At 38.2% G+C, this 26,188-nt stretch overlaps 1 protein-coding gene across 2 annotated transcripts in view; it reads right to left on the reverse strand.

The window, feature by feature from the left end:
- SOX30 (SRY-box transcription factor 30) overlaps window positions 1-25,911 on the reverse strand; it is a 38,979-nt gene extending 13,068 nt beyond the window's left edge. The window contains exons 1-4 of one of the 2 annotated variants that reach the window (XM_065919003.1): window positions 24,903-25,911; window positions 23,080-23,319; window positions 21,633-21,812; window positions 12,023-12,515 (exon numbers count right to left, since the gene is read on the reverse strand). In XM_065919003.1, coding sequence (XP_065775075.1) covers window positions 12,023-12,515; window positions 21,633-21,812; window positions 23,080-23,319; window positions 24,903-25,911 — 1,922 coding nt within the window. The remainder of the gene's footprint in view (window positions 1-12,022; window positions 12,516-21,632; window positions 21,813-23,079; window positions 23,320-24,902) is intronic. The other variant, XM_065919004.1, reaches the window with a different exon arrangement.
- Between the last annotated feature and the right edge of the window lie 277 nt (window positions 25,912-26,188).

The following is a 26,188-nucleotide window of genomic DNA, read 5'->3' on the forward strand; positions in this document are numbered from 1 at the left end:
ATTCCAAAGGTTTTTAAACTCTTCATTTTATTGTAAATGGAACTGCTTTCTCAATTTCATTTTCTATTTATTCATTGCTACTGTATAGAAATATAATTCTTTTATATATATATATATAGAGAGAGAGAGAGAGAGGCTATCTACATATATATGTCTTATATCCTGATAACTTGCTGAATTCTTATTACTTGTAATAGCTTTTCTGTGGATTCCTCAAGATTTCCTGTATATAAGATTGTGTAATACATAAATACAATTTTACTTCTTCTTTTACAATCTAGATACCTTCTAGATACCTTTTATACCTTTTCTTTATCATGTCTAATTGTCCTAGACTAGTGAGAGTGAAAATCACTCAGTCGTGTCTGACTCTTTGCAAACCCATGGACTATACAGTCCATGGAATTCTCCAGGCCAGAATACTGGAGTGGGTAGCCTTTCCCTTCACCAGGGGACCTTCCCAACCCAGGGATGGAACACAGGTCTCCTGCATTGCAGGCAGATTCTTTACCATCTGAGCCACAGGGCAAGTCCAACTGTCCAAGACTAAACCTCCAAATAAATACTGAATAGAAGTGACAAAAATGTACATCTGTGTCCTATTCTTAATAATAACTGGATCTTGCTGATCCCCAGTCTCTACCATTAAGTATAACGATAGGTGTTTTTTGTTGACTGTGAAGGCTACTCCATTTCTTCTAAGGGATTCTTGCCCACAGTAGTAGATATAACGGTCATTTGAGTTAAATTCACCCATTCCAGTCCATTTTAGATCACTGATTCCTAAAATGTCAATGTTCACTCTTGCCACCTCCTGTGACTACTTCCAAATTGCCTTGATTCATGAACCAATGAACTCCAGGTTCCTAGGCAATATTGCTCCTTACAGCATTAGACTTTACTTCCATCACCAGTCACATCCACAACCAGGTGCTGTTTTCTCTTTGGCTCCGTCTCTTCATTTATTCTGAAGTTATTTCTCTACCGATCTCCTGTAGCACATTGGGCACCTGCCAACCTGAGGAGTTCATCTTTCAGTGTCCTACCTTTTTGCCTTTCCATGCTGTTCATGGGGTTCTCAAGGCAAGAATCAGTTCAGTTCAGTTCAGTCGCTCAGTCATGTCTAACTCTTTGCAACCCCACGGACTACACCACGACAGGCCTTCCTGTCCATCACCAACTGCCAGAGTTTGCTCAAACTCATTCCACTGAGGCGGTGATGCCATCCAACCACCTCATCCTCTGTCGTCTTCTTCTCCTCCCACCTTCAATCTTTCCCAGCATCAGGGTCTTTTTGAAGGAGTCAGTTTGTCTGACATTAGATAGCCAGAGTATTGGAGCTTCAGCATCAGTCCTTCCAGTGAATATTCAGGACTGATTTCCTTTAGGATGAACTGGTTGGATCTCCTTGCTGTCCAAGGGACTCTCAAGAGTCTTTGCCAACACCACAGTTCAAAACATCAATTCTTTGGCGCTCGGCTTTCTTTACAGTCCAACTCTCACATCCATACAAGACTACTGGAAAAACCATAGGTTTGACTGGAGGGACCTTTGTTGGCAAAGTAATGTCTCTGCTTTTTAATATGCTGTCTAGGTTGGTAATAGCTTTTCTTCCAAAGAGCAAGCAAGAACTTAGAAATTTCTTCTAATTTCATGGCTGCAGTCACCATCTGCAGTGATTATGGAGCCCAAGAAAAAAAAGTCTGTCACTGTTTCCACTGTTTCCCCATCTATTTGCCATGAAGTGATGGGACTGGATGCCATGCTCTTAGCTTTCTGAATGTTGAGTTTTAAGTCAATTTTTTCACTCTCCTCTTTCACTTTCATCAAGAGGCTCTTTAGTTCTTCTTCACTTTCTGCCATAGTGTGGTGTCATCTGCATATATGAGGTTATTGAAATTTCTCCTGGCAATCTTGATTCCAGCTTGTGCTTCATGCAGCCCAGTGTTTCTCAAGATGTACTCGGCATATAAGTTAAGTAAGCAGGGTGACAATATACAGCTTTGATGTACTCCTTACACTATTTGGAACCAGTCGTTGTTCCATGTCAAGTTCTAACTGTTGCTTCCTGACCTGCACACAGAGTTCTCAAGAGTAAGGTAGTCTGGTATTCCCATAGCTTTAAGAATTTTCCAGTTTGCTGTGATCCACACAGTCAAAGGCTTTAGCATAGTCAATAAAGCAGAAGCAGATGTTTTTCTGGAACTCTCTTGCTTTTTCAATGCTCCAACCGATGTTGGCAATTTGATCTCCGGCCCCTCTGCATTTTCTAAATCCAGCTTGAATATCTGGAAGTTCACAGTTCACATACTGTTGAAGCCTGGCCTGGAGAATTCTGTGCATTACTTTACTAATGTGTGAGATGAGTGCAATTGTGTGGTAGTTAGAGCGTTCTTTGGCATTGCCTCTCTTTGGGACTGGAATGAAAACTGACCTTTTCCAGTCCTGTGCTTCATTTCCCAAATTTGCTGGCATGTTGAGTGTAGCACTTTCACAGCATCATCTTTTAGGATTTGAAATAGCTCAACTGGAATTCCATCACCTCTGCTAGCTTCGTTCACAGTGATGCTTCCTAAGGCCCACTTGACTTCTCATTCCAGGATGTCTGGCTCTAGGTGAGTGATCACAGGACTGTGATTATCTGGGTCATGAAGATCTATTTTGTATAGTTCTTCTGTGTATTCTTGCCACCTCTTCTTAAAATCTTCTGCTTCTGTTAGGTCCATACCATTTCTGTCCTTTATTGTCCCCATCTTTGCATGAGAAGTTCCCTTGGTATCTCTAATTTTCTTAAAGAGATCTCTAGTCTTTCCCATTATATTGTTTTGCTCTATTTCTTTGCATTGATCACTGAGGAAGGCTTTCTTATCTCTCCTTGCTATTCTTTGGAACTCTGCATTCAAATGGGTATATCTTTCTATTTCTCCTTTGCCTTTCCCTTCTCTTCTTTTCTCAGCTATTTGTAAGGCAAATATCCATTCAATATCACAGTAATCCAAGGCTATGCCTTGACCAGTAATGCTGAAGAAGGTGAAGTTGAATGGTTCTATGAAAACTTGGAAGACCTTCTAGAACTAACACCCAAAAAAAGATGTCCTTTTCATTCTAGGCGACTGGAACGCAAAAGTAGGAAGTCAAGTGTTGTCTTTCTCTGATTTTTCCTATCAGAGCAATACTGACCTCATGGAATGAGACCCTTCTATTTTTTGAAAGAGTTTATTTATAAAGTGTTTACTGTAGATAACATGAATTAAGATCTTGATTTTCATCCAATTATACTGTATATGCCTTTTGATTATTTAATCATTAACATTTAATGTGATTTATGTCTGCCACTTTAGTTTTTGTTTTCTATGTGTCTCATATTATCCTTTTCGCCTTCTATTCCTTCTTTACTGCATGAAGTAAATATTCACCATTGTAATCTTTAATAACTTTTCCACTATTTCCTTGGTGGTTGCTCTAGCATTTATCATATACATCTTATGTTACAGAATCAACTTCAGATTTTTACTAACTTAATTCCAAGAAATATAGAATGTTGCTTGTATATAGCTATTCCTTCTTCTTCCTTTTTGTACTATTATTGTTATATAAATTAAAGCTATACGTGTTCTAAAACCAGGAATATATTGGTATGATTATTACTTTATATAATTTTGTGCCTATTAAATAAACTTAGAGAAAGGAAAGCAAGTATATATTCTGAAGTTTCTTTTTTTTCACTTTTATTTATTTTCTTAAGTTTTGGGTGCATCTCACAGCATGCAGGATCTTAGTTCCCCAATCAGGAACTGAACTCAAGCCTCCTGCAGTAGAAGTATGGAGTCCTAACCATTGGATTGTCAGGGAAGTCCCCGAAGTTTGTTATATTCACCTTCTCATGCATTACTGATGGTTCTCTTAATTTGTTCCTGTGGATTCAAGTTACAATCTGTTATCATTTCCTTAGTCCAAAACAACTTTGCCTCCACCTAACTCCTTCTGCTTTTATTATCAAATATATTACATTTCTATATATTATGGACCCAAAAATTATTATTTGCATATTTCTTTATATAATTGCTTTTAAAACCAGTCAAAAGAAGATTCATAATGCCTTTATGCTGTCTTTATAGTATTTTTTATTAACTTTTATTAGAATATAGTTGATTTACAATGTTGTTTGTATATTATAGCTAGTTTCTTCTATATAGAAAAGTGAAACAGTTATACATATATGTATATATATCTCCACTCCATTTTAGGTTTCCTATACTATCTTTTGTATTTTTACCTTTACTGGGGCTCTTCGGTATTTTGTTTGTTTTTATCCTACCATTAAAGATCGTTTACTTTTCAGCCTGAAGAACTCCCTTTAGTATTTCTCATAATGCAAATGTGCTAGCAATCTCAGTTTTGGATTATCTGATAAATGTCTTTACCTTGGCTTCATTTTTGAAAAATGGCTTCACTAAGTATACGATTCTTAGTTGACTGGGGTTTTTCTTCAGTACTTCAAATATATATTCTAGCCTCCATTGCTTTTGATGGAAAGTCAGGTGTTAATTTTATTGGAGTTTCCCTGTACATGATATGAGTGTCTATCTGCCTGTCTCTCTCACTTTCTCTTTGGCTTCAGATTTCACTATGATGTGGCCCTCTGTGGATCTCTTGGCTTTTAGACAATTCATAATTCATTACATTTCTTAAATGTATAACATTTTTCATCAAATATGAGAAGTCTTCGGTTATTATATCTTCAAATACTTTCTGCTTTTCCTCTCTTCCTTTATGATACTTTTATATATACATTGGTGCACTTAATGATGACAGTTCTGATGCTCTGTTCATTTTTCTTCATTCTTTTTTCTCTCTATTCTTCAGGTTGTATAATCATTACCAGTCTACTTTCAAGGTTTCTGATTCATTCTCATGTCAGTTCAAGTTTACTTCTGAGCCCCTCTAGTGAAGTTTTCATTTTGGTTATTGTGCTTTTCAATTCCAGAACTTCCATTTGGTTCTTTTTATAATTTCTATGCCTTTAATGATAGTATTTGTGAAGAGACATCATCATCACAACTTCTTTACTTCATTAAAAATGGTTTCAATTGTTTGAATATAATTATAACGTCTTGGAAACCTATGTTAAATTTGAGATACGAACCCTACCACTGGTAGTTTCTGTTGCTTATTTTTCTCCTTCATGTATGAATGGCGCTTTCCTTTTCTTTGCATGTCACAATTTTTGGTTGAAAACAGGACATTTTCAGTAACTTGGGAGCAATAACTTTCAGGAACTTGGGACAATAACTCTCTTTCACTTTTCCAGGTCTAGTTTCTTTTTTTGTTTTGCTTGTTTTTTGTTGACTTGAAATTTTAGTGAAGTATATTTCCCCTGCAGTGTAAACCCTGAGTGTCACTTCTTAGAGGGCACAGATTTGGACATGAATACAGTCACCCTAGGATGATAATGATTTTAGCAGGAATCTCTTTCTTTTTGTGTTAAGCTCTTTGACTCATTTGCCATTACATACAGCTTGAGGATTACACTCATTGCTGGCTGATTGCTCCAAGGTTTTCAACATGTCTTGGGGGCAGAGATTATTCCACAGTCTGACCCGATTAAATTCAGACAGGGGTCAATTTTGAGAAGTCTCTGAGGTTTGTTCTGACTGCAGGAGGGTTCTTAGTGTTTCTTTCCCTAGTTTTTTGGTGTACTAGCTGGCATACAGTTATATTCTTAGTCTTAGTTCCCAGATCAGGAATCAAACCCTTACCCCCTGCAGTGGAAGCCCAGAATCTTAAACAGTGGACCCTCAGGGAAGTCCCTAGCTTCTTAGTCTGGATTAAGTGATGCCTCTTTTATTTGCTTACCACCAGAATCTCCTTGTTTTCAAGAATATCCTTAAGCATGAACTTCCCCACACTGTTTCAGAAAAGTCAAATTCCTTTTGGAGAGAGTTTCTGAGCTCTCTATTCTTATGGCAAATTTTCTGGTTTTCTTCTGCCAGCATAGAACATCTCTTCTTCTAAAAGTGACCTGGATCAAGAATGCTCAGGGTCACAGCACTCTCTGTTTGTCATCCTTAAGATTTGAGCAGTTATCCTGTTAGTAGGTGCTGAGCAAAGGAAAGGAACCCCCAACCTCTTGGTCACATTCATCATGAATTTAACCTCTTTAACTAAGAGCTGGAGAGGATGAGAAATGCTACATCTCTCTGTAAGATATTGTATCCCTTGATTAGGAGCTGAGGGGAGAGAAAGCTATCTTCTTGGCCACTCAGAGTTGGATTCCATCAAGTTAACTGAGGGTGGGAGTAAGGGATAGTATTTTTCATGGCCCAAGTGTCATAGACTCTTGCTCTTCTTACCAAGTTTTAGGATGTATTCTTGAATAAATGTTTCCTTATCTGCTGTATGCCCTTAGGACACTTCCCAGAGAATTTAAGTGGTTGGTCTTTAAAAATAGTTTTTACCAGTTATGTTTGTTTGCTTGGGAGTAGGGTCACAGAACTCCTCATGCTGCCATTTCAGAAATGAAACTCCCTCTCTCTCATACTTGTAATCATACTATTTCTATTAATATCCTCAATCTTTGCTTTGGATATAGTTAGCTACTTGAAAACAGTAACTTTGATCACTTCAAGTCTTGATTTTAAGAATTTTTAGATAAACCATAGCAACATTTAGTCTAGATCTAGCTAAAACAAGACTCTCCAAGTAGTCAATATCCCATCAAGGTTTTCTAATCTGTTTGGTGAGAAAAAGAAATATTCCCAGCCTGGTGTGAGTGCTGGGCACTGCTGTCTCTGATTTGTTGGACAGTTTTTTCACCAGTCTTGGGTAATACTCCTCACAAGCATCAGCTGATCAGCATTCAGCTGAATACTCAAAAAGCAACCTATGCAGAGGTCCAGAATTCTTTCACTGTGTAACCTTCTTCTCTCGAATACTCTATCCCAAGAATTCTAGCTGACTTGGTTTCACTGGACTCTCGATTCTATCTCCTCAACTCAGCAAGTCTACAAGGATCTCCTGGTGTTTCTCCTTCCTGTTTCCATGGTTTCCATATGTTGCTCCTTCCTGTTTCCATGTCTCCTTCCATGGTTTCCAGGCCAGTAAGCAGGGGAGATTTCAAGGCTTACCTCATTTATTTTCTCTCTCTCAGGGATCTTCATATTCATTGTTGATAAACAGTGTCTTGAAAACCATATATTTTGCCTTTTTTTTTTTTTTTAATAATTTCAGATGAGGGTAGATTCAGCCCTAATCTTGGCTGGTACAGAAGTCCTCTTTAATTATTTGAAATATGGTTTTTAGTCTCTTCCTGATATTCAGTTCTGAAATCTGAAATCAGTTCTGAAATTCAGAAAGAGATGGGAATACCAGACCACCTGACCTGCCTCTTGAGAAACCTGTATGCAGGTCAGGAAGCAACAGTTAGAACTGGACATGGAACAACAGAGCAGTTCCAAAGAGGAAAAGGAGTATGTCAAGGCTGTATATTGTCACCCTGCTTATTTAACTTATACGCAGAGTACATCATGAGAATCGCTAGGCTGGAGGAAGCACAAGCTGGAATCAAGATTGCTGAGAGAAATATCAATAACATCAGCTATGCAGATGACACCACCCTTATGGCAGAAAGTGAAGAAGAACTAAAGAGCCTCTTGAGGAAAGTGAAAGAGGAGAGTGAAAAAGTTGGCTTAAAGTTCAACATTCAGAAAACTAAGATCATGGCATCTGGTCCCATCACTTCAGGGCAAATAGATGGGGAAAAGGTGGCTGACTTTATTTTTCTGGGCTCCACAATCACTGCAGATGGTGATTGCAGCCATGAAATTGAAAGATGCTTACTCCTTGGAAGGAAAGTTATGACCAACCTAGATAGCATATTCAAAAGTAGAAACATTACTTTGCCAACAAAGGTCCATCTAGTCAAGGCAATGGTTTTTCCAGTGGTCATGTATGGATGTGAGAGTTGGAATATAAAGAAAGCTGAGCACCGAAGAATTGATGCTTTTGAACTGTGGTGTTGGAGAAGATTAGTGAGAGTCTCTTGGACTGCAAGGAGATCCAACCAGTCCATCCTAAAGGAGATCAGTCCTGGGTGTTCATTGGAAGGACAATGTTGAAGCTGAAACTCCAATACTTTGGCCACCTGATGCGAAGAGCTGACTCATTTGAAAAGACCCTGATGCTGGGAAAGACTGAGGGCAGGGGGAGAAGGGGACGACAGAGGATAAGATGGCTGGATGGCATCACTGCCTCAGTGGACATGGATGAGTGGACTCCAGGAGTTGGTGATGGACAGGGAGGCCTGGTGTGCTGTGGTTCATGGCGTCGCAGAGTCAGACAAGACTGAGCGACTGAACTGAACTGAACTGATATTCAGTTATTTCAGATTCTTGGGTATTAATCTTACCATTTGTAGCATGTACTGACTCTTGCTCTTAATGAATCCTCTCCTTGTGTTCTATATGCTAAAGCTCACCTTTAATAATTATTCTCTCCCTTTGGACATTCCTAAGTGGCTTGAATGATTGAGGTATCTCCTTTAGAATAGCTGTCCCAGGTTAAGTCATCCCAGAACTTATTTGTGTGTTAGTTTATCAAGTGGATAGGGTGATTTTAGATTCTCAATCAGTGTGCAGTGTAATCTGGAATTTTTATTTCTAACAGAAGACCTTTTTCCATATATAGCCCTGGATAAAAACAAGTTTCCTTTGTGCTTTGTCTGGATCAGTGATAAAAAAAATCTTCTATTCCTTTATCAAGGTTGAGGCCTTTCTAAGGTCTTAGCTTTATGAAGGGGCATCCCTGGTGGCTCAGATGGTAAAGAATCCACCTGCAATGCAGGAGACCTGGGTTCTATCCCTGGTTTGGGAAGACCCCCTGGAGGAGGGCATGACAACCCACTCCAGTATTCTTGCCTGGAGAATCCCCATGGACAGAGGAGTCTGGTGGGCTACAGTCCATAGGGTCACACAGAGTCAGACATGACTGAAGTGACATAAAGCAGCAGCAGCAGCTTTATGAAGAGGTTTTAGTTTCACCTCCTCACCTTGAGAAGAGTCAAGATCTCATTTCCTTTCCTTATGTAGGCATTAAAACCCAAGTTTATAAATGCTGAGTCTATTTCTGAATCTGCAAACTATCCCCGGGACCACTGTACAAGTTTTCAGCTTATTGGTCATTTTGACAAAGGAGGATTTATTTTCCTTTCTTGTGATTTCAGCTAGGTATTAAATTGTTCATATTTAAATTCAATATTTATAATAGTTATAGCAGAAGGTATTCCATATAAGCTGAATCTATCTTGTTTTGGAACTATAAATTCTATCCTCCGTAAGGATTAGGCAAAATATTGTATATGTATGTAGATGTACATTATAATAGGAAATAGGTCCAAACCTCAATCAAATTCTTTAACAGGTCTATAAGCCAAACAAGGATTAAGGATAATTGCTTTGTAACTTTTGATCTGTCTATATTTGATCAGTATTTCTAAGTGCCTCTCTTTCATAAAATGATTCCTTGATTAAACTGCCTAAGCTCCTTGGTTTTTACTCTAGATACACAGGGCAAAATATAAAATATGTATATTTGGTATATACTTACCAAATATATATATCAAAATGTCATTATAATTATGGTATTGGAATGGCTGAATAATTCCATACGTAATTTGATTAGATTAGGGAAGAAATATCTTTTTTTTAAAGAAATATCTTTATAGAAGATTCTGTTATTAGTTGGGAGAAGAGCCAATAGAAAAATTGAGAAAGAATCAATTAATTCTGTTATTTAGCCAGACTGGATTTTACTGAAGTATATTATCTAAACAAACATAAATAAGATTACCCATATCCTTGAGGAAATTACCATCACACACATTACAGGTAGAAGTTACAAAGGAAATTAGACAATACTATAAGGCTGGTCTTGTTTTGGAAAACTATATTCAGCCTAATGTTTATAGCTGACATACTTCTTCGACATTCTTACATGAAATAAAATTCAGTATAATACTACTGACTCACTTCATTTGGTTCATCTAATAGCATTATTATTAATTAGCAATAATACCATTCAAGATGGGGATATACTTTTCCAGAGTTTCTTTTCAAAATGTTCTTTAAGTTATCAATGGTTTGTAAATTAACAGCCAAATCCTGTAAGTCTTGTCATGAGTCAGGAAGATAAACTTCCTATGATTTTATTTATTGTATAAAAAAAAATTTCCTGCCCAAAAGTCTACTGACTACACTACTTTTCCATTCAAAAATACAGGATGCATTTTCCATGTGATTCTCTTCTAGCAATTTACATCTACCAAGCAAGAAAAGCCATCATATTGAGAAGCTTTAGTGATACAGTGAAAAAAAACAACAACACAGAATTAAAAATCAGACAGCAAATCTAAGTTTGACTACTGGCTCTGCCGTTTACCAGTTGTGTGACTTTAACAAAGCTATTTATCTAACAGCTGATCGGTTTCTTCATCTGAAAAAGTAAAGGAATAATTATGCCAAAAACAAAGGATTGCTGTGAAAATTATAGATAAAAATACCAAGTTCTCAAAATGCTAAAAAGAAAAAACAATAACAACTAGAGTAAGACAGTGATATACAACTTATTCTAGATGCCTCTTCTATTCCTTTAATGTAAGTACTGTTCAAGTCTTTCTTGTGCTACAAAATGAATTATGTAACAAAGATAAAATTTCACCAATTTTAGTTTGTGAACCTCAAAATTCTAACTAAGGCTGATCTTTTCAAATTTACTCATTTATTAAATTCTAGCTATGTCCTTAGCACTCTTCTCATACATTAAAAAAAAAAAAAACTCACTGTAAAATTCTCTAAAATTCCTATAAAATCTCAGACCCTAACAGATAGCAATGAGAAGAGATTATCAACCCCTAGCCTTAGGAGTCTCTTAAAGTTTGATTTCTTAAACTAAAAGACTTCTGAAAGCTGTTAAAGAAGAGCCCATTGGAAAACAAAACAAACCACAAACAGCAGTATTTCCCTTTCTCCTAATATGATCCCCTATTTTCACTTTAAGTTCTGTACTAAAGACTTGAAAGCAAGCAATTCCACTATGAATTGAAGCAACATAACATATACTGCAAAACTTCTTTGAGGTTTTGGTACACCCAAGTAGGGAGTAGTTTTACTTTCTAAACAAGTAACAATAGAAGACATTCTCAACAGAAACCATCTCTGTTTGCACATTTAAGAGCAACTGAAAAGTAGAGGTTAGTGCCACTCTATCAAAATGCTTTCAAAGTTAAATTCTATCACTCCAAAAGGAAAAGTTACAAATGTTTTCCTTAGATACATCCCTGTGAAAATAATTTCTTTTACTGGTAATTTACCTAAGAAACTTTTTGGTTTATTAACAAGGGTCCTGAGAGGGTAAAATAACTTTGGACAAGTCATTTAACCTCTTAGGCCAGTGCTCTCTATATTCTTGCTATTCAAAGTATTCCACAAACCACAGAATTGACATCACTTGGGAGCTTGTTAGAAATGCAGAATATCCGGCTTACTGTAACCCTGTATAGGAACCTACTGTAACCCAGATCTACTGACTCAATCTGTATTTTATTAAGATCACATGTGACTTATATACATATAAAAGTTTCAGAACCACACTTACTATTCAGTAAGGGGGTTGGACTAAATGATCTTAAGGTCACTTATAACTGATGATTTTTTTCAAGAGAAAAATCAGATCTGACAACACTGGAGCCTGTATTCTCATGTGGCAACAGTAGGTGGGAACTCAGTAGCAACCACCCCATAAGATGGGGCATGCACTCTCCTTGACTCCCCAAGTCCTTATCCAGCGCCTCCATGTACTCATGTCAACTGGTTGGCCCCTATCTAGCCACTGAACTAAATTAGATACCAAACAGGATTGAGGAAGTTCCTTTTTCAGTAAATAAGAGAGGCTTTCAGGGGTAAAAATTCATTAACTATGAATGAATAGTTTTAGGTGAAATGGGAAAGGAAATAAACTGTTTGTTTACCTTGACGGGAAGTAGTGAGGTCCAGGTAGAAAGTAAGGGTGATGAAAAGAGAACCGCGGTGGTGTCCCAAACAATGCAGCTGGATGGCCAAGGGGTGGGGGCTGGTAGACGTGTGAGTGTGGAATAGGAGGAGCCTGGGAAATTGGAGTACTTCTGGGACAAGTGGAAACGCTGGGATACTCCTTGGGAGGTGGGATGGTCGAGGTTGCAAATCTGGAATGGGCAGGACTTGCACTAGTCGGAATCCTGTTGGTGCTCTCCAGAGAAACAGGAGTGGGTCTCTTCACAGAGTGATTGACTCCAGAATGCAGCCGATGAGTGTCCACTTGGGAGGGCCCAGCAAAGCGCTGGGGTGGGAGTGCTGGGCGGAGGGGCAGACTTGGAGCCTGGACAGCCACCTGGGCAGTACTGGAGACGCTGGGCTGGAAAAGCGTGATGGGGTTTGGACGCTGGACTGCAGGTGTGGGCAGCTGGATGGTTGGTGGAGAGTCACCTTCAGAAATAAAAACAGCATAGGTCAGGCATGAATTGAGTCACTTTCTATTTTTCCTTTTTTCAGCAGAACTTAATGAACTATATAACCAGAAGCTTCCACTAACCATCTTACCTAAGAACATCACCACTCTATTTATTTCATAACATCCTGAACAAACTGAAGCCATCTTGTTCATTTATTTTACATTCTTGTCTCTCTTTCCCACCTAGATTCTAAATGCCCTTTTCTGTTTGGCTCATTACTGTATCCCCAGGGCTCAAAATTCTGCCTGATACAGAATAGGTCCTTAAAAAAATATTTTTTGGATGAATAAATAAATGAATAAAATGTCTGAGTGAAAGACAAATACAAATGCTGGTATGTATATATAAATATTTCTAAAAGAAATAATATGAAACTATTGATAGTGGTTCCTTTTAAAAAGATGGTCATCTGGAAGAGGAGACAGGGCCATGGGAAGCCAGACTTTCATTTTATACCTATTGGGACTACTTGAATTTTCTATTCTCTAAATATATCAATTTTATGTATTAATAAATGTTTCATCATAACAGTATGGGTCATTTTTTTAATTGTTATACTCTATGATAAACTGAATTATGAATGACATTTTTAATTGAAAAAAACTAAAGAAACCATCAGTAAAATTATTTTGCTTTACTGCATCCAATGTGAATACATAAGGAAATTCCCAAAAGAGACTATGACTTGCCATAGGTCAGCAATTTGTGACAGATAGGAAGGAATATTATTGTAGCATGGCAAGATAGAGATAGCAGAATTTTTAGAGGCAATTAAAATAATCATGTATTTTATCTTTTTGATCCTGAAGGACTGCTGACTGAGTTACTAAGTTACTTAAAAGACACATTTAGCCTAAATTTAACTAAACTTCTCCAAAGAAATACAGAGGGAAGCCAAAGTAATAGATTCATGATCGAGTTTATTTCAGTGCAGTTGCATCTCTTAATATAGAAGATGCAGTCCAAGAACAGACTCTATGGTTAGAAATGTTTCTGTCAGAGGGCAAAAGGATTGTCAGGTAACACGTTCCTCTCCTTCCTTCTCTCCAGGTAAATCAAATAACTATCACCCTTAAACCTGGAGGTAGTGAATGAAGAGATATATCCATCTGCTTCAAGATGGCCTCTGACCCAGTGAAACAGAGGCACACAGTGTACAGATAAAGCTGTCATGATTCTCAGTTAATAGGGTTAAATGGACTAGCCCTCCCATATGTGAGGCACAGGCTTTAGGCCTTTCTGATTAATCAAGTATAAAGTAATCTCCCTCTTCATGTTCCCTCAGAAACTATAAATCTATCACATATTATAAAAATAGTGTAAATCTGCAGGTCTGCCACCCTTACAACAATCACAAAACTGGGAACTCAAGAGCAGGAGCAGTTTAATTCATAGTAATAGCCCCATTATCTGGCATAGAACCTGGTTAATAACAGTTAAGAAAGGTATGTATAACGAGATAAAAGAAAAAACAAACAAGCTTACAGCTGACAGAACCTCTATCTCTGATCTTGTACAAAAAAATCTCCTCCTCTAAATACATATTATACCAGGCTGACTTGTAAAATCTCTCAAAGTTTTATTCACTGAATTATCACTGCACTCAAGACATCTGCTCCTAAAATCTCCTCTGATGCAGATTTCTTTTCTTATGCAGTATGAAGTTAAGTAAGAAGTGTTGTCTACCTCTTCTGAGACTGGCCCATTAAAAAAAACTCTCATGCACAATCCTCCAGGCCCTTAGTCCTCAAAAAAGAAATATGCTCTTTTTAGCCAAAGGAAACAAAAAAATTACAGGAGCTGTAGTTACTTCAGTTACTGAAGAAGGAAGGGACTCAATCTTTTAGCTGATATCAAATATCCTTTTCTACCAAAGATATTTTTTATAAAATAAGGGGAACCAGTGAAGCATGAGGTGATGAAATCATGCACTCATTTACTTAAACATTTACCAAGCAACTAACATTTTGACCTGAGGTAAAAAATCAGATATATAGAGAGTTATATGGAAGTATAATAAAGATGTCCTAAATGTCAAAATTCAGGTTGCTATACCGAGAGGTTAATGCCTACAACACCTAATCATCACTGATAAACTCAGTGAATAGGGAAGACTTGGGGAAAGGGCAGAGATCTAATATATTACACTGTAGATAAGGTATGGAAAAGACTATCCAGTCACTTGGTTTCTCTCCTACTAGCACACAGCTAGGTTACATTTTCCAGCCAGCCTTGCAGTTAGGAGTGGTCATGTGGTTCAAGCTAACCGATGAAGTAAGTGTTGTATACCACTTCTGAGACTGGACCATAAAAAGCTCTCATGTACAATCCTCCATGCTCTTTTCCCTCTACAAGTTCATGCACACTTGGATACTACATATCAAAGACAGAAGAGCCATAGGGTAGAAGAAACCTGTGTCTATGAATCCCTTGGAAGAAAGTCAGAGATATTTATTTTGGACTTTACATGTGTAAAAATGTAAACCTTAATTCTGTTTAAACCATTATGTTTAGGAGACTGTTGAAGCAGCTAGCATTATCTAATTGTAACATGAGGTAAAGAGCAGAATTTTAGATCTATAGTACACTATGATAAGAACAAAAGAAAAAAATTAGTTATTAATAGCTGTCCATAGTTTCAGCAAATCCCTCTCACCCATTCCTAAAGAAGACTCCACTACCTGTGCTGAATGGATGAAGGATGTAACCAGGCTTTTGTTGTGTGACTGGGATGAACAGAAAGGAGTAGGGAAAGGCAGAAACTGAGAACAGACCAAATTTCTCTACAAGAAAAAGCTGTATAGCAGTACAAAGAAGGATAGGAAGACCAGCATATGGTTAAGAAGAGAGAAACAGAAAAAGGAGGAGAGGAGAGAGAGAGAGAGAAATAGGGTAAGAGTCGGAGACATAGAGACAGAGATGGAAAACGGAGACTTGGGAAGAACAGTTAAATAACTGCTAAGGATGGTGGGGCTTTGGTGAGAGAAATGGTAAAGAGGAGCCCTAAGAAGACTTAGTATAGTTTGAGCCATATGATTCCTCCTCCTTTGCTCCACAAGAAAACCCACAATAATGAGCTACATCACTTTTCAAGGAATTTGTAAGCCATATCTTTGTTTCTTCTGAACATAAAACTTTGCAAGAACTGATCCTAAGACAAGGACAAGATAAAGATTGTTTTTGGATTGCAAAAATATTAGAATGTTGGAGGTTTTTTCTGTTAAAAAAGAAGAGATGGGTAAACCAAAATGATACTATATATGTCTACAACCAAAAAATTAAAATAGTAGTAAACATTTTTGAAGTCAAAATTTAGAGAAAATGCATGAATTCAGAAGAGTAAAAGATATCAACTGAGTTTAGATGTAATAAGGAAAATTCATTTCAGGTTGCAGTAATAAAATGTAAAGAATGAAATAATCCCACCAGAAAATTCATAAATATATAAAACTAACATCTGAAAGCCAGCCTAAAATAAATATAGCTTCTACCAGATTTCTAGAAGCCTTTAAAAAATTAAACGTGATCAATTTAATAGAAGAATTATACAAGAAAGATCTTAATGACCCAGATAACCACAATGGTGTGATCATTCACCTAGAGCCAGACAACCTGGAATGCAAAGTCAAGTGGGCCTCAGGAAGCATCACTACAAACAAAGCTAGTGGAGGTGATGGAATTCCAGTTGAGACATTTCAAATCCTAAAAGATGATGCTGTGAAAGTGCTGCACTCAATATGCCAGCAAATCTGGAAAACTCAGCAGTGGCCATAGGACTGGAAAAGGTCAGTTTTCAGTCCAATCCCAAAGAATGTTCAAACTGCCGCACAAATGCACTCATATCACATGCTAGTGAAGTAATGCTCAAAATTCTCCAAGCCAGGCTTCAACATTCTCCAAGCCAGGCTTCAACAGTACATGAGACAAGAACTTCAAGATGTTCAAGCTGGATTTAGAAAAGGCAAAGGAACCAGAGATCAAATTGCTAACATCTGTTGGATTATACAAAAAGCAAGAGTTCCAGAAAAACATCTACTTCTGCTTTAATGACTACACCAAAGCCTTCGACTGTGGATCACAACAAACTGTGGAAAATTCTTAAAGTGATGGGAATGTCAAACCACCTTACCTGACCCCTGCAAAACCTGTATGCAGGTCAAGAAAAAGTCAGAACCAGACTTGTAATAACAGACTGGTTCCAAATTGGAAAAGAAATATGTAAAGGCTGTAGATTATCATCTTGATTATTTAACTTATATGCAGAGAACATCATGCAAAATGCCAGGCTGGATGAAGCACAAGCTGGAATCAGGATTGCCGGGAGAAATATCAATAACCTCAGATATACAGAAGACACCACACTTATGGCAGAAAGTGAAGAAGAACTAAAAAGAGCCTCTTGATGAAAGTGAAAGAGGAGTGACAAAGTTGGCTTAAAACTCAACATTCAAAAAACTAAGATCAAGGCATCCGATCCCATCACTTCATGGCAAATAAATGGGGAAACTATAAAAACAGTGAGAGACTTTATTTTCCTGGGCTCCAAAATCACTGCAGATGGTGACACAGCCATGAAATTAAAAGATGCTTGCTCCTTGGAAGAAATGTTATGACCAACCTAGACAGCATATTCAAAAGCAGAGACATTACTTTGCCAACAAAGGTCCATCTAGTCAAAAGTATGGTTTTTCCAGTAGTCATGTTATGAATATGCAAGTTGGACCATAAAGAAAGCTGAGCACCGAAGAATAGATGCTTTTGATCGTGGTGTTGGAGAAGATTCTTGAGAGTTCCTTGGACTGCAAAGAGATCAAACTAGTCAATCTGAAAGGAAATCAGTACTGAATATTCACCTGAAAGACTGATGCTGAAGCTCCAATACTTTGGCCACCTGACTCGAAGAGCTGATTCATTTGAAAAGATGCTGATGCTGGGAAAGATTGAAGGTGGGAGGAGAAGGGGACGACAGAGGACGAGATGCTTGGATGGCATTATCGACTCGATGGACATGAGTTTGAGCAATCTCTGGGAGTTGGTGATGGGCAGGGAAGCCTGGCATGCTTCAGTCCATGGGGTCACAAAGAGTTGGACATGACTGAGCGACTGAACCAAACTGAATTTAATATAAAATTAAAATGCTGGCATAGCTGGCATTAAAGACATTTGATAAAAGGAAGTATCTAAAAAGTATTCTGGACTATTAAGCTGTAAGGACTTTCAGAAACTGGAAACAGGAGATAAGCTCAATATCTGGGATTAAACGTGAGAGACAAAATCAGATTTTTGGAACTACAAATACTGACAAGGAAAATAAGACTGATAGGGATAACTAAAATAAAAAGTTTAGAAGAACAAAGGTTATTTTATATGATAATGTTAAAAACCCAGAAGGAAAAAATGTGCCTTAAAAATCAAAAAGTTGTTATGGCTAACTGACCAAATCAAAGTGAAAGTGAAGTCATCCAGTAGTGTCTGACTCTTTGTGGCCCCATGAGTGGTAGCCTGCCAGGCTCCTTGTCCATAGGATTTTCCAGGAAAGAATACTGGAGTGATTTGCCATTTCCTTCTCCAGGGGATCTTCCTGACCCAGGGTTTGAACCCAGGTCTCCCATACTGCAGGCAGACTCTACCGTCTGAGCTACCAGGGAAGCTTGACCAACTTAAAGAGTACCCACAAAAAGGAAAGATGTCTTTTTAAAATGAAGAGCTTGTCCAAATCCGTAAAAATGAAGCCAAAGTGTGTAAGTGAGATGCAAGTAAAAATTAGACAGCTTAAAAGAAAATTGAAGAAATTACATCTGTGGGACCTTAAACTCAATAGTAAGTGACTTTTTAAATAGTTTTACAGAAAGAAGAGACTCAATGGGGGAGTCATTATGGTGTAAAAGTCAACTGAAAGAACAGAGAGACTCAAAACCCCACTTCCTACTAAAGACGACCTTAAGAAGATATCTGAACCTAATTCATTTTCGCAGCAGAGCTTTAAAGAGCTAACCTAAGCTAAGAGCTTTAAAGAAACTCAAAAGTTAGAACTGAGAAAATATTGGATGAAGTAGATACAAAGAGTCTGTCAAAAATATCAATCCAGAGCATTTTTGGAAAGTCAGCATAATACCAGGTTATCAGAAGTAGTGAACTTGTTTTTGCAAATAGTAAAGCAGAGACATTACTTTGCCAACAAAGGTTCGTCTGGTCAAGGCTATGGTTTTTCTGGTGGTCATGTATGGATGTGAGAGTTGGACTGTGAAGAAAGCTGAGCATCAAAGAATTGATGTTTTTGAACTATGGTGTTGGAGAAGACTCTTGAGAGTCCCTTGGGATGCAAGGAGATCCAACCAGTCCATCCTAAAGGAGATCAATCCTGGGTGTTCATTGGAAAGACTGATGCTGAAGCTGAAACTCCAATACTTTGGCCACCTCATGCGAAGAGTTGACTCATTGGAAAAGACCCTGATGCTGGGAGGGATTGGGAGCAGGAGGAGAAGGGGATGACAGAGGATGAGATGGCTGGATGGCATCACCGACTCGATGAGCAAAAGTCTGAGTAAACTCCGGGAGCTGGTGATGGACAGGGAGGCTTGGCGTGCTGAGATTCACGGGGTCGCAGAGTCGGACATGACTGAGTGATTGAACTGAACTGAACTGAACTGAACTGAAGTTTACCTGAGAGCCATAGTTTGGTGAGTTGATTTTCTACACTTGAAAAGCTGGTGAAATCTATGCAATATTATTTGTATACAAACTTTTCTAGAAAAAGAGCAAACTGTTTCTGTTGAGATAAATTATACCTCAGTAACTTGGTATCTTCCTTCCATGGAAATAAGCAAGTTTGTAAAACACAATTACCATGATTTCATATTTAGAATATAAAATGAGTTGAACAAACAAAAAAGAATGGTATAAACATTTGTATCTGTAGATAATGAGCATTTAAAGGTAGATTTTAAAAGTAGATTTTCTGAGTTTAAAAGTAGATTTTCTAAGGGATTTGTGCTACAATTTTTTCTTATTTAAGAGTTTTATAAATGATTTAGAATGTAAAATATACAGTGACATTTCCAAATTTGCAACTGATACCAACTCCTCCAAGTACTATAAGCCAAGCTGATGAGTAAAACTAAAAGAACATATTTCAAAAGCTGTATGATTGGGCAGCAGAATAGCCAATAATTCTCATCGTAACTATTGTATAACAATTATATATAGGTAACTATTATATATGTATAATAGTTATATACATATATATATGTGTATATATAAGAGTATATATATTATATATGTATAATAATATGTATAATAGCACCGAAAACTGGATGCTTTTGAACTGTGGTGTTGGAGAAGACTCTTGAGAGAAGTCCCTTGGGCTGCAAGGAGATTCAACCAGTCCATCCTAAAGGAGATCAATCCTGGGTGTTCATTGGAAGGACTGATGCTGAAGCTGAAACTCCAGTACTTTGGCCACCTCATGGGAAGAGTTGACTTATTGGAAAAGACCCTGATGCTGGGATGGATTGGGGGCAGGAGGAGAAGGGGGCGACAGAGGATGAGATGGCTGAATGGCATCACTGACTCAATGGACATGAGTTTGGGTAAACTCCGGGAGTTGGTATGGACAGGGAGGCCTGGCGTGCTGCGATTCATGGAGTCACAGAGTCAGACACGATGAGCAACTCAACTGAACTGATTATCACATAACTGTATATATACCTGGGGAAAGAATTCCAAAACTTTTTATGTAAAAGATAATGATCTTTTTATAATTTGAGGTCCAATAAACAAATCTTTACTGATACTACCTAAGAAGAAATAAGAGAAATTTAAAAAGAAAAAAGTCAACAAAAAAATACCTAGATTTGATTACTTTGTATATGGTTCTAAAAGGTTTCCTATTTTGCTTTTCATACTTACATAAAACATCATGAATGTAAGAGCTCTACCACTGTTTCCCCAAACCTTTGCTCAGAATTGCATAAAGTTAATATATTGTATTAAAATGTCAGCTGCCTCAAGTTAAGAACATTGATAAATGTGTTTCTGAGAAGAGAAAACATACAGCATTTATTTAACTGTGGATAGAATGACATGGAAGAAAAGCCTTAAAAAAAGGTGTAAAGAGAAGAAACATAGATGATAAAAGTGTAAATCATAAATAACGTAACAGATTACCCAAGGTAAGTTGCTTTTTTTTAAAAAAAAGCATAATTAAACCCAGTTTGAATATAGAATTAAAAGAGATACTATAAAATAGCAAAGGTACTGGGAGAGGAACAGGGTGATAGGATCAGCTTTCTTTGCCTGGGGTCTGGATACTCTTGATGTGGCCTTGTTGGTATTTATGACTATAATGATACAGAGGAAAAAAAAAAAAACTGAAAATGCCTAAGTTCCTAATAAGTTAATTTTAAAACTGGAAAGAACAGCAGTTCTGGGACAAGTGATAGTAAGCAGGGAATGTACAAAGCTCTGCCTAAGAGATGACTAAAATAGGCTCTGGAAGAACAAACTAATGATGGATAGCCCTATAAAAGTTCTTAAGATATTAAATTCTCAATTTGGGGTCCTTAAAAGCAAAAGACAGGAACGTTGTAAAGAACTGATAATAGACGAGAAATTTTAGGGAAATACAATATAATGAACCAAATATCTGGTAGAAGATAGATTACTTACATTGCTTTTCTAGAGCAGCAGAACAAAAAAAAAGGTCTTAACAGGTCAGTCACCATTATTAAATTCCAGGACAGGATGCCTCATACCTCATCGGCAAGACATTCTTTTATGCTAACACTAAAAACACATTCCTATTTCCCACTGAATTACTTCAGTCATTTCCTGCATTATCTGCATAATCTATGGACTCATCCTGATTTGCTTAAAAGGTCTGACATGGATTATTTACTAGTCTGGCAAACCAAGGACTTTGATGTCTACTGAAATTTTTCCTTCTCTGATTTAATGTTTTCACTTTCTCACTTTTTGATTTTTTTTCTTAAAATTGTTGTTTCAACTCTTAAGCTATCAGAAGTAAAATTTCAAGTTAAAATTATCACATAAGCCATTACAAAAACTATAATCTACAACAAAACCAACTCACCAACTGGATGAGTGATGGTGTTTTGTAGGCTGGGAATTACCACAGAGTAGGTAGGTGAGCGATAAGGATAAATTGTTGTTGGATTTGTAGAGATGATATTCTGTGTGGTACCAGAAAATACATTGGAAACGCTTAGAGGGAAGCGTTTTCGCTTCCCTGGACGAGGTTGATAAACCCAACCTAGAGAAGAAGATTAACCATTTTTAATTTGAACCTACAAATCCTACTTAGCCTTTAAATAGTTCTTTTCCCATTAAAAGTCCAAAACACTTCTAAGTCTTAGTTGTCTAAAGTATCTTTTCCCCTTCTGTGATACTATTTCTGTGCATTTCAGCATATCTATCAATATGGCTCCTAGCTAGTGGTCAATGTTGTTAACTAATAATTCAAAGGAAGACCAAGAGCAAATGTCTTTTCTCCAAAGACACATAATGAATTTACAGTAAAATCAACATTAAAGGCACCGAGTCTAATTCCAAAGTTTTTCTTCTACCTATTAAAAAAAAATGCCTCAGTAAGACGCTATTTGTCTCCTCCCATTTTTTTACTTTCTGTAAGAAACAATTATCTATGTCTTACAATGAAGCGGCTACTAATGACCAGTCACTATTTTTATGCCTTCTTTAGGAAAAGTTACTCTCTTAGGCTTGGTAGTCTCCAAATCCACAAACCACCCAATTTCTTCTAAACCCAGAAAAATGGAATCACGGCAGTTGTTGCCACTGTACAAGCAAGAGAATCACTGGTCCCCTGTAACCACTACTCTGACCATTCCCAGCCTGAATCTCTCTGCTATTACTTTAGGAAAAAAATTATTTTCCCTCCAAGCACAACATGTTGGTCATACCAACACATATTAAGCTTTTACCAAGCTTAATAACAATGTCCTCACTGCTGGGGAGAAAGTCAGAATTTATTTCAAACTATATCATGATGAGGATAAATTTATCAGGCAGGAGGCAGGACTAGATTCTTATAACCATATAATATTAAAATGGAGCTTGGTGCTAATGCCTGCAGTGTGCACTGCATATTTTTTCTGTTGCTACGATCTGAACACTTCATTTTCTAATATATTTGAAATATCATAGCATAGAACTCTGGATCTTCACCTTCATTAAATTTATATTTTTAAATTAAATCAAAACCACTGTAAAACTGTATATCCCCAGGTTTGCATTAGTAGGCAAATGTAAGACCAGATCAGGTTTGCATTAGTTGGCAAATATGAGACCAGATACTGTTCTACTTTGTTCTGTTTAAGAAAACTTATGTCCAGTATCAATTCAATCATTATTATAATATTAGATATAATTTTCTCTATTGTACATATCAGACCATAAGAAAATTACATTTTGTCTTTCAATCTCAGCCTAACCTATTCTTTACCTAAATAAATAAATTTAAAAGAAATTAGAAAGAGGCTTTGTTCATTTCATTTGATTACCAGGAAATTCCTCTCTGTGCTTTTCTTTAATCTTTTGCGCTTCATCATAATAGGGTTTCTTTTGTTCTTCACTAAGTTTGTTCCATTCTAACCCGAGCTGGACACTGATTTCTGCATTGTTGGCTGCTGGGTTAGCTTTGGCTAGTGCTGGCCGGTGGATCCTTGCCCAAACCATAAATGCATTCATGGGTCGCTTCACATGACCATTTCTGTCCTTACTGAAGGGAGTATCTGGTATTCCTACATGACAAAAATTAAAAGATTAAATTAATGTGCCACGCACACACACAATTTTAAAGTGAAGTGCACCTCCAACTATATTTACTTTTTAAATATACAGAGAAAATATTCACTTCAATATAGCCAAAGAACTGCCAGTATTCCAGAATTCCTCATAACTCTTGAACTCAGCATTCTAAACTGTGGTTTAGAATGATTGTTCTTTTCATCAGAAAGATTATTATTATTGAAGACACTGTAAAATGTTGGCTTATTACTTCCTTGAGTTATAGTAATGCCTCTAACAACAGTTAACATTTGGCTTATTTCCCATTAAAAATATTCTATTAATGGGGAACAGGAACTATAACTTATTCATGTCTATAATTCTAGCACTAGGTGGGTGTACCCTAAAAGTTTAAAGGAATTCACTTACATGCCGCTGGAGTGCCCATTCAAGCAAAAATACTTATAATATTATAGTGTTAGTTATATTTCATTATTAAAGTGAAGCACCTGCCAAGGTGGGTCATTAACACTAGTCCCATGTCCTGGGAAAAAAGAGGAAAATAATAAAGGTGACTTTTTGAAAGTCACAGGGGCAACTGAAATTACAATAAAGGAAGATGTTTAAAGTCACATTTCTTATATAATTCATCAAAAGCCACTGTACATAAATTTCATATATTGTTTCTCTTTACCTTAAGGTTACTTGACATATAAAATTTTAAAATTCAGAAAGGATGAAACAAGTATTATAAAGAAAGCTTTCCCTTTCTCTCCTTTAGAAAATGAAAACAAAGTTTAAAAATTACTAAAGGTGAAAAGCAAGAGGGTGGAGAGGGAAGGAAGAATCAATAAAGAAAATAAGAATAAATACAGTAAATATAAAATTAGTGAAAACATAAAGTGAAGATTAATATGAATTTCCACATTTACTGGCATAATATTCTGTCTGAACTAAATCTTAAAATAAGAATTTTCTAGCTATGTATTTGGAAATAATGGATAAAAATAAGATAGCTACTTGTAATTGTTACTACTATAATTATGGTCCTTTATTTGAAAACTTTTACTTTCATTTTCAGTATTTCTGTTAAGTCCTTAGCTTTTAGAATACTGTTACAATTAATTATGTAGTCTTATCTCCTAGAAATTGCTTACTCTTCATTTTTTAAAAAGATGAATCATTTCTAAATCCATTATAAACTTCCCTTTTTTTCTTAAACATTTTTTATTAATACACGTAAAAATACTGAGCTACTATAATACAACATTTTAAAAAGTTGATTATCTGCAGCAATATAAACTGAGAATGTTGTATTTACCTAGAAAGACTATTTCTATTTTTGTGTATAAGCATTAGTCACACCTAAATCTCATTTAATGAGCCTCTAAAAAAATGTTATTTTTAATGTTTGGGAATCTTGAACGTGTTAGTGTATTTTACTGTATATGTACAAGTCAGAAGTGATACCTGTGCAGACTCTGCCCTGAATCCATGATTTTATTTTTCTAGTTTAGGCTTCTCAACAGCTGATATGTCAGCTATGGGGCAACAGACGAAGTTTGAAAACCAGATTGATTCCCCTGCCGTCTAATACCTGCATCTGAGGGAAGCACCGTGAGCGGGACATCTTTGGTTTCAATTTTTACAGAAGGCTCCAGTAAGGACTGCATTTTAATAGGCACTGGTGTCAACGGGACCTTGGTCAATCGTATCAGCTCTGAAGGTGGAGGTCCCTGAAACTGGATCCGGGCCCCGGGGGGTACGGTGTGAAGAGTCAAAGGGATCCTGAGGTCTTGCTGATGTGGCCCAAAGGCACTGGACGGCTGGGTCAGGATGACATCCTTGCTGCCATGGGCCAGGCCGTTGGACGCGGGCTCTGTACTGAGCCTGCAGTCCTCTCGAAGTCTCTCAGGCGCCTCCGTTTTGATGACTCCTTCTCTGAGGACTGCCAGGCTTTTGCCTTCTCCGCCTTTTGCTGCGTAGCTCACCATCTCCTCCGCCTCGAACCTGCCGTTCTTCTCGTCCCCTCGGCGGCTGTTGAGGGGCCCGGAGCCTTCTGCCTTCACCGTCCTGGAGGTTTTCGGGCACGCCTCGACGGCCCTCCGAGGCCCAGCCAACAGATCCAAGCCGGATCCCGGCTCCTGCTTCTCCACCTTAACGTGCAACGCTCGGGGCTGCAACGGGTGCAACTCAGGCCTGCAGGGGACGCCCTCAGACGCGGGGGCCGGCGGCGGCAGCAGGAGCAGCTCGGGCCTCAGCTGCAGCAGCCGCGCCTGCGCGGGAGAGGTGGCGGCGCCTTCCTCCCGGGCCTGAGGCAGTGGTGGCCCCGGTGGCAGCAGTAACACCTGCTCCGGCCTCACCTGCAGCAGCCGTCGTGCCCCTGGCTGTACGCCCGACGCCGAGGCTTCCCCACACGACGAGGCGACGGTCGCAATGGCGGCCGCGCACGGGGTGGGCGGCGACGGACAGGGCTCCGCGGCCGCTGCCCGGAAGGAGGCGCCCTCGACGGGCAGCGGGGGCGGAGCAGGGCGCAGCGGGCGCGGCGGGATGGCCCGCGGCAGTTGGCGCTGCTGAGGCGGCTGCTCCGGCCTGGCTCTCTCCATTGGGGGAGGGGGACGTCCCGGCCTGGTCCCAGGACGGATTGTGAGCTCAGCCGTTTGTTGGCGACCTTCCCCGTCCCCCTTTCAGTTAAGACCCTTCCAAGGTCTTTGCTACCCAGAACCCTACGCGGTTCAAAAAGCAGTCCTTGGCCTTGGCCTCGCCCAATCACAAGCGTCCTGGTACCCCGGCCCGCCAATCACAGGGGTGTTCTCCGGCCCCTCCTGCCCTCCGCGCTCCTCTCGTGCGGAGCCCTCGAATCACTCTTGATGGCCTGGGCCA

This window comes from Muntiacus reevesi, chromosome 1 (assembly GCF_963930625.1).
Source record: "Muntiacus reevesi chromosome 1, mMunRee1.1, whole genome shotgun sequence".
In the NCBI taxonomy this organism is placed as follows: Eukaryota; Metazoa; Chordata; class Mammalia; order Artiodactyla; family Cervidae; genus Muntiacus; species Muntiacus reevesi.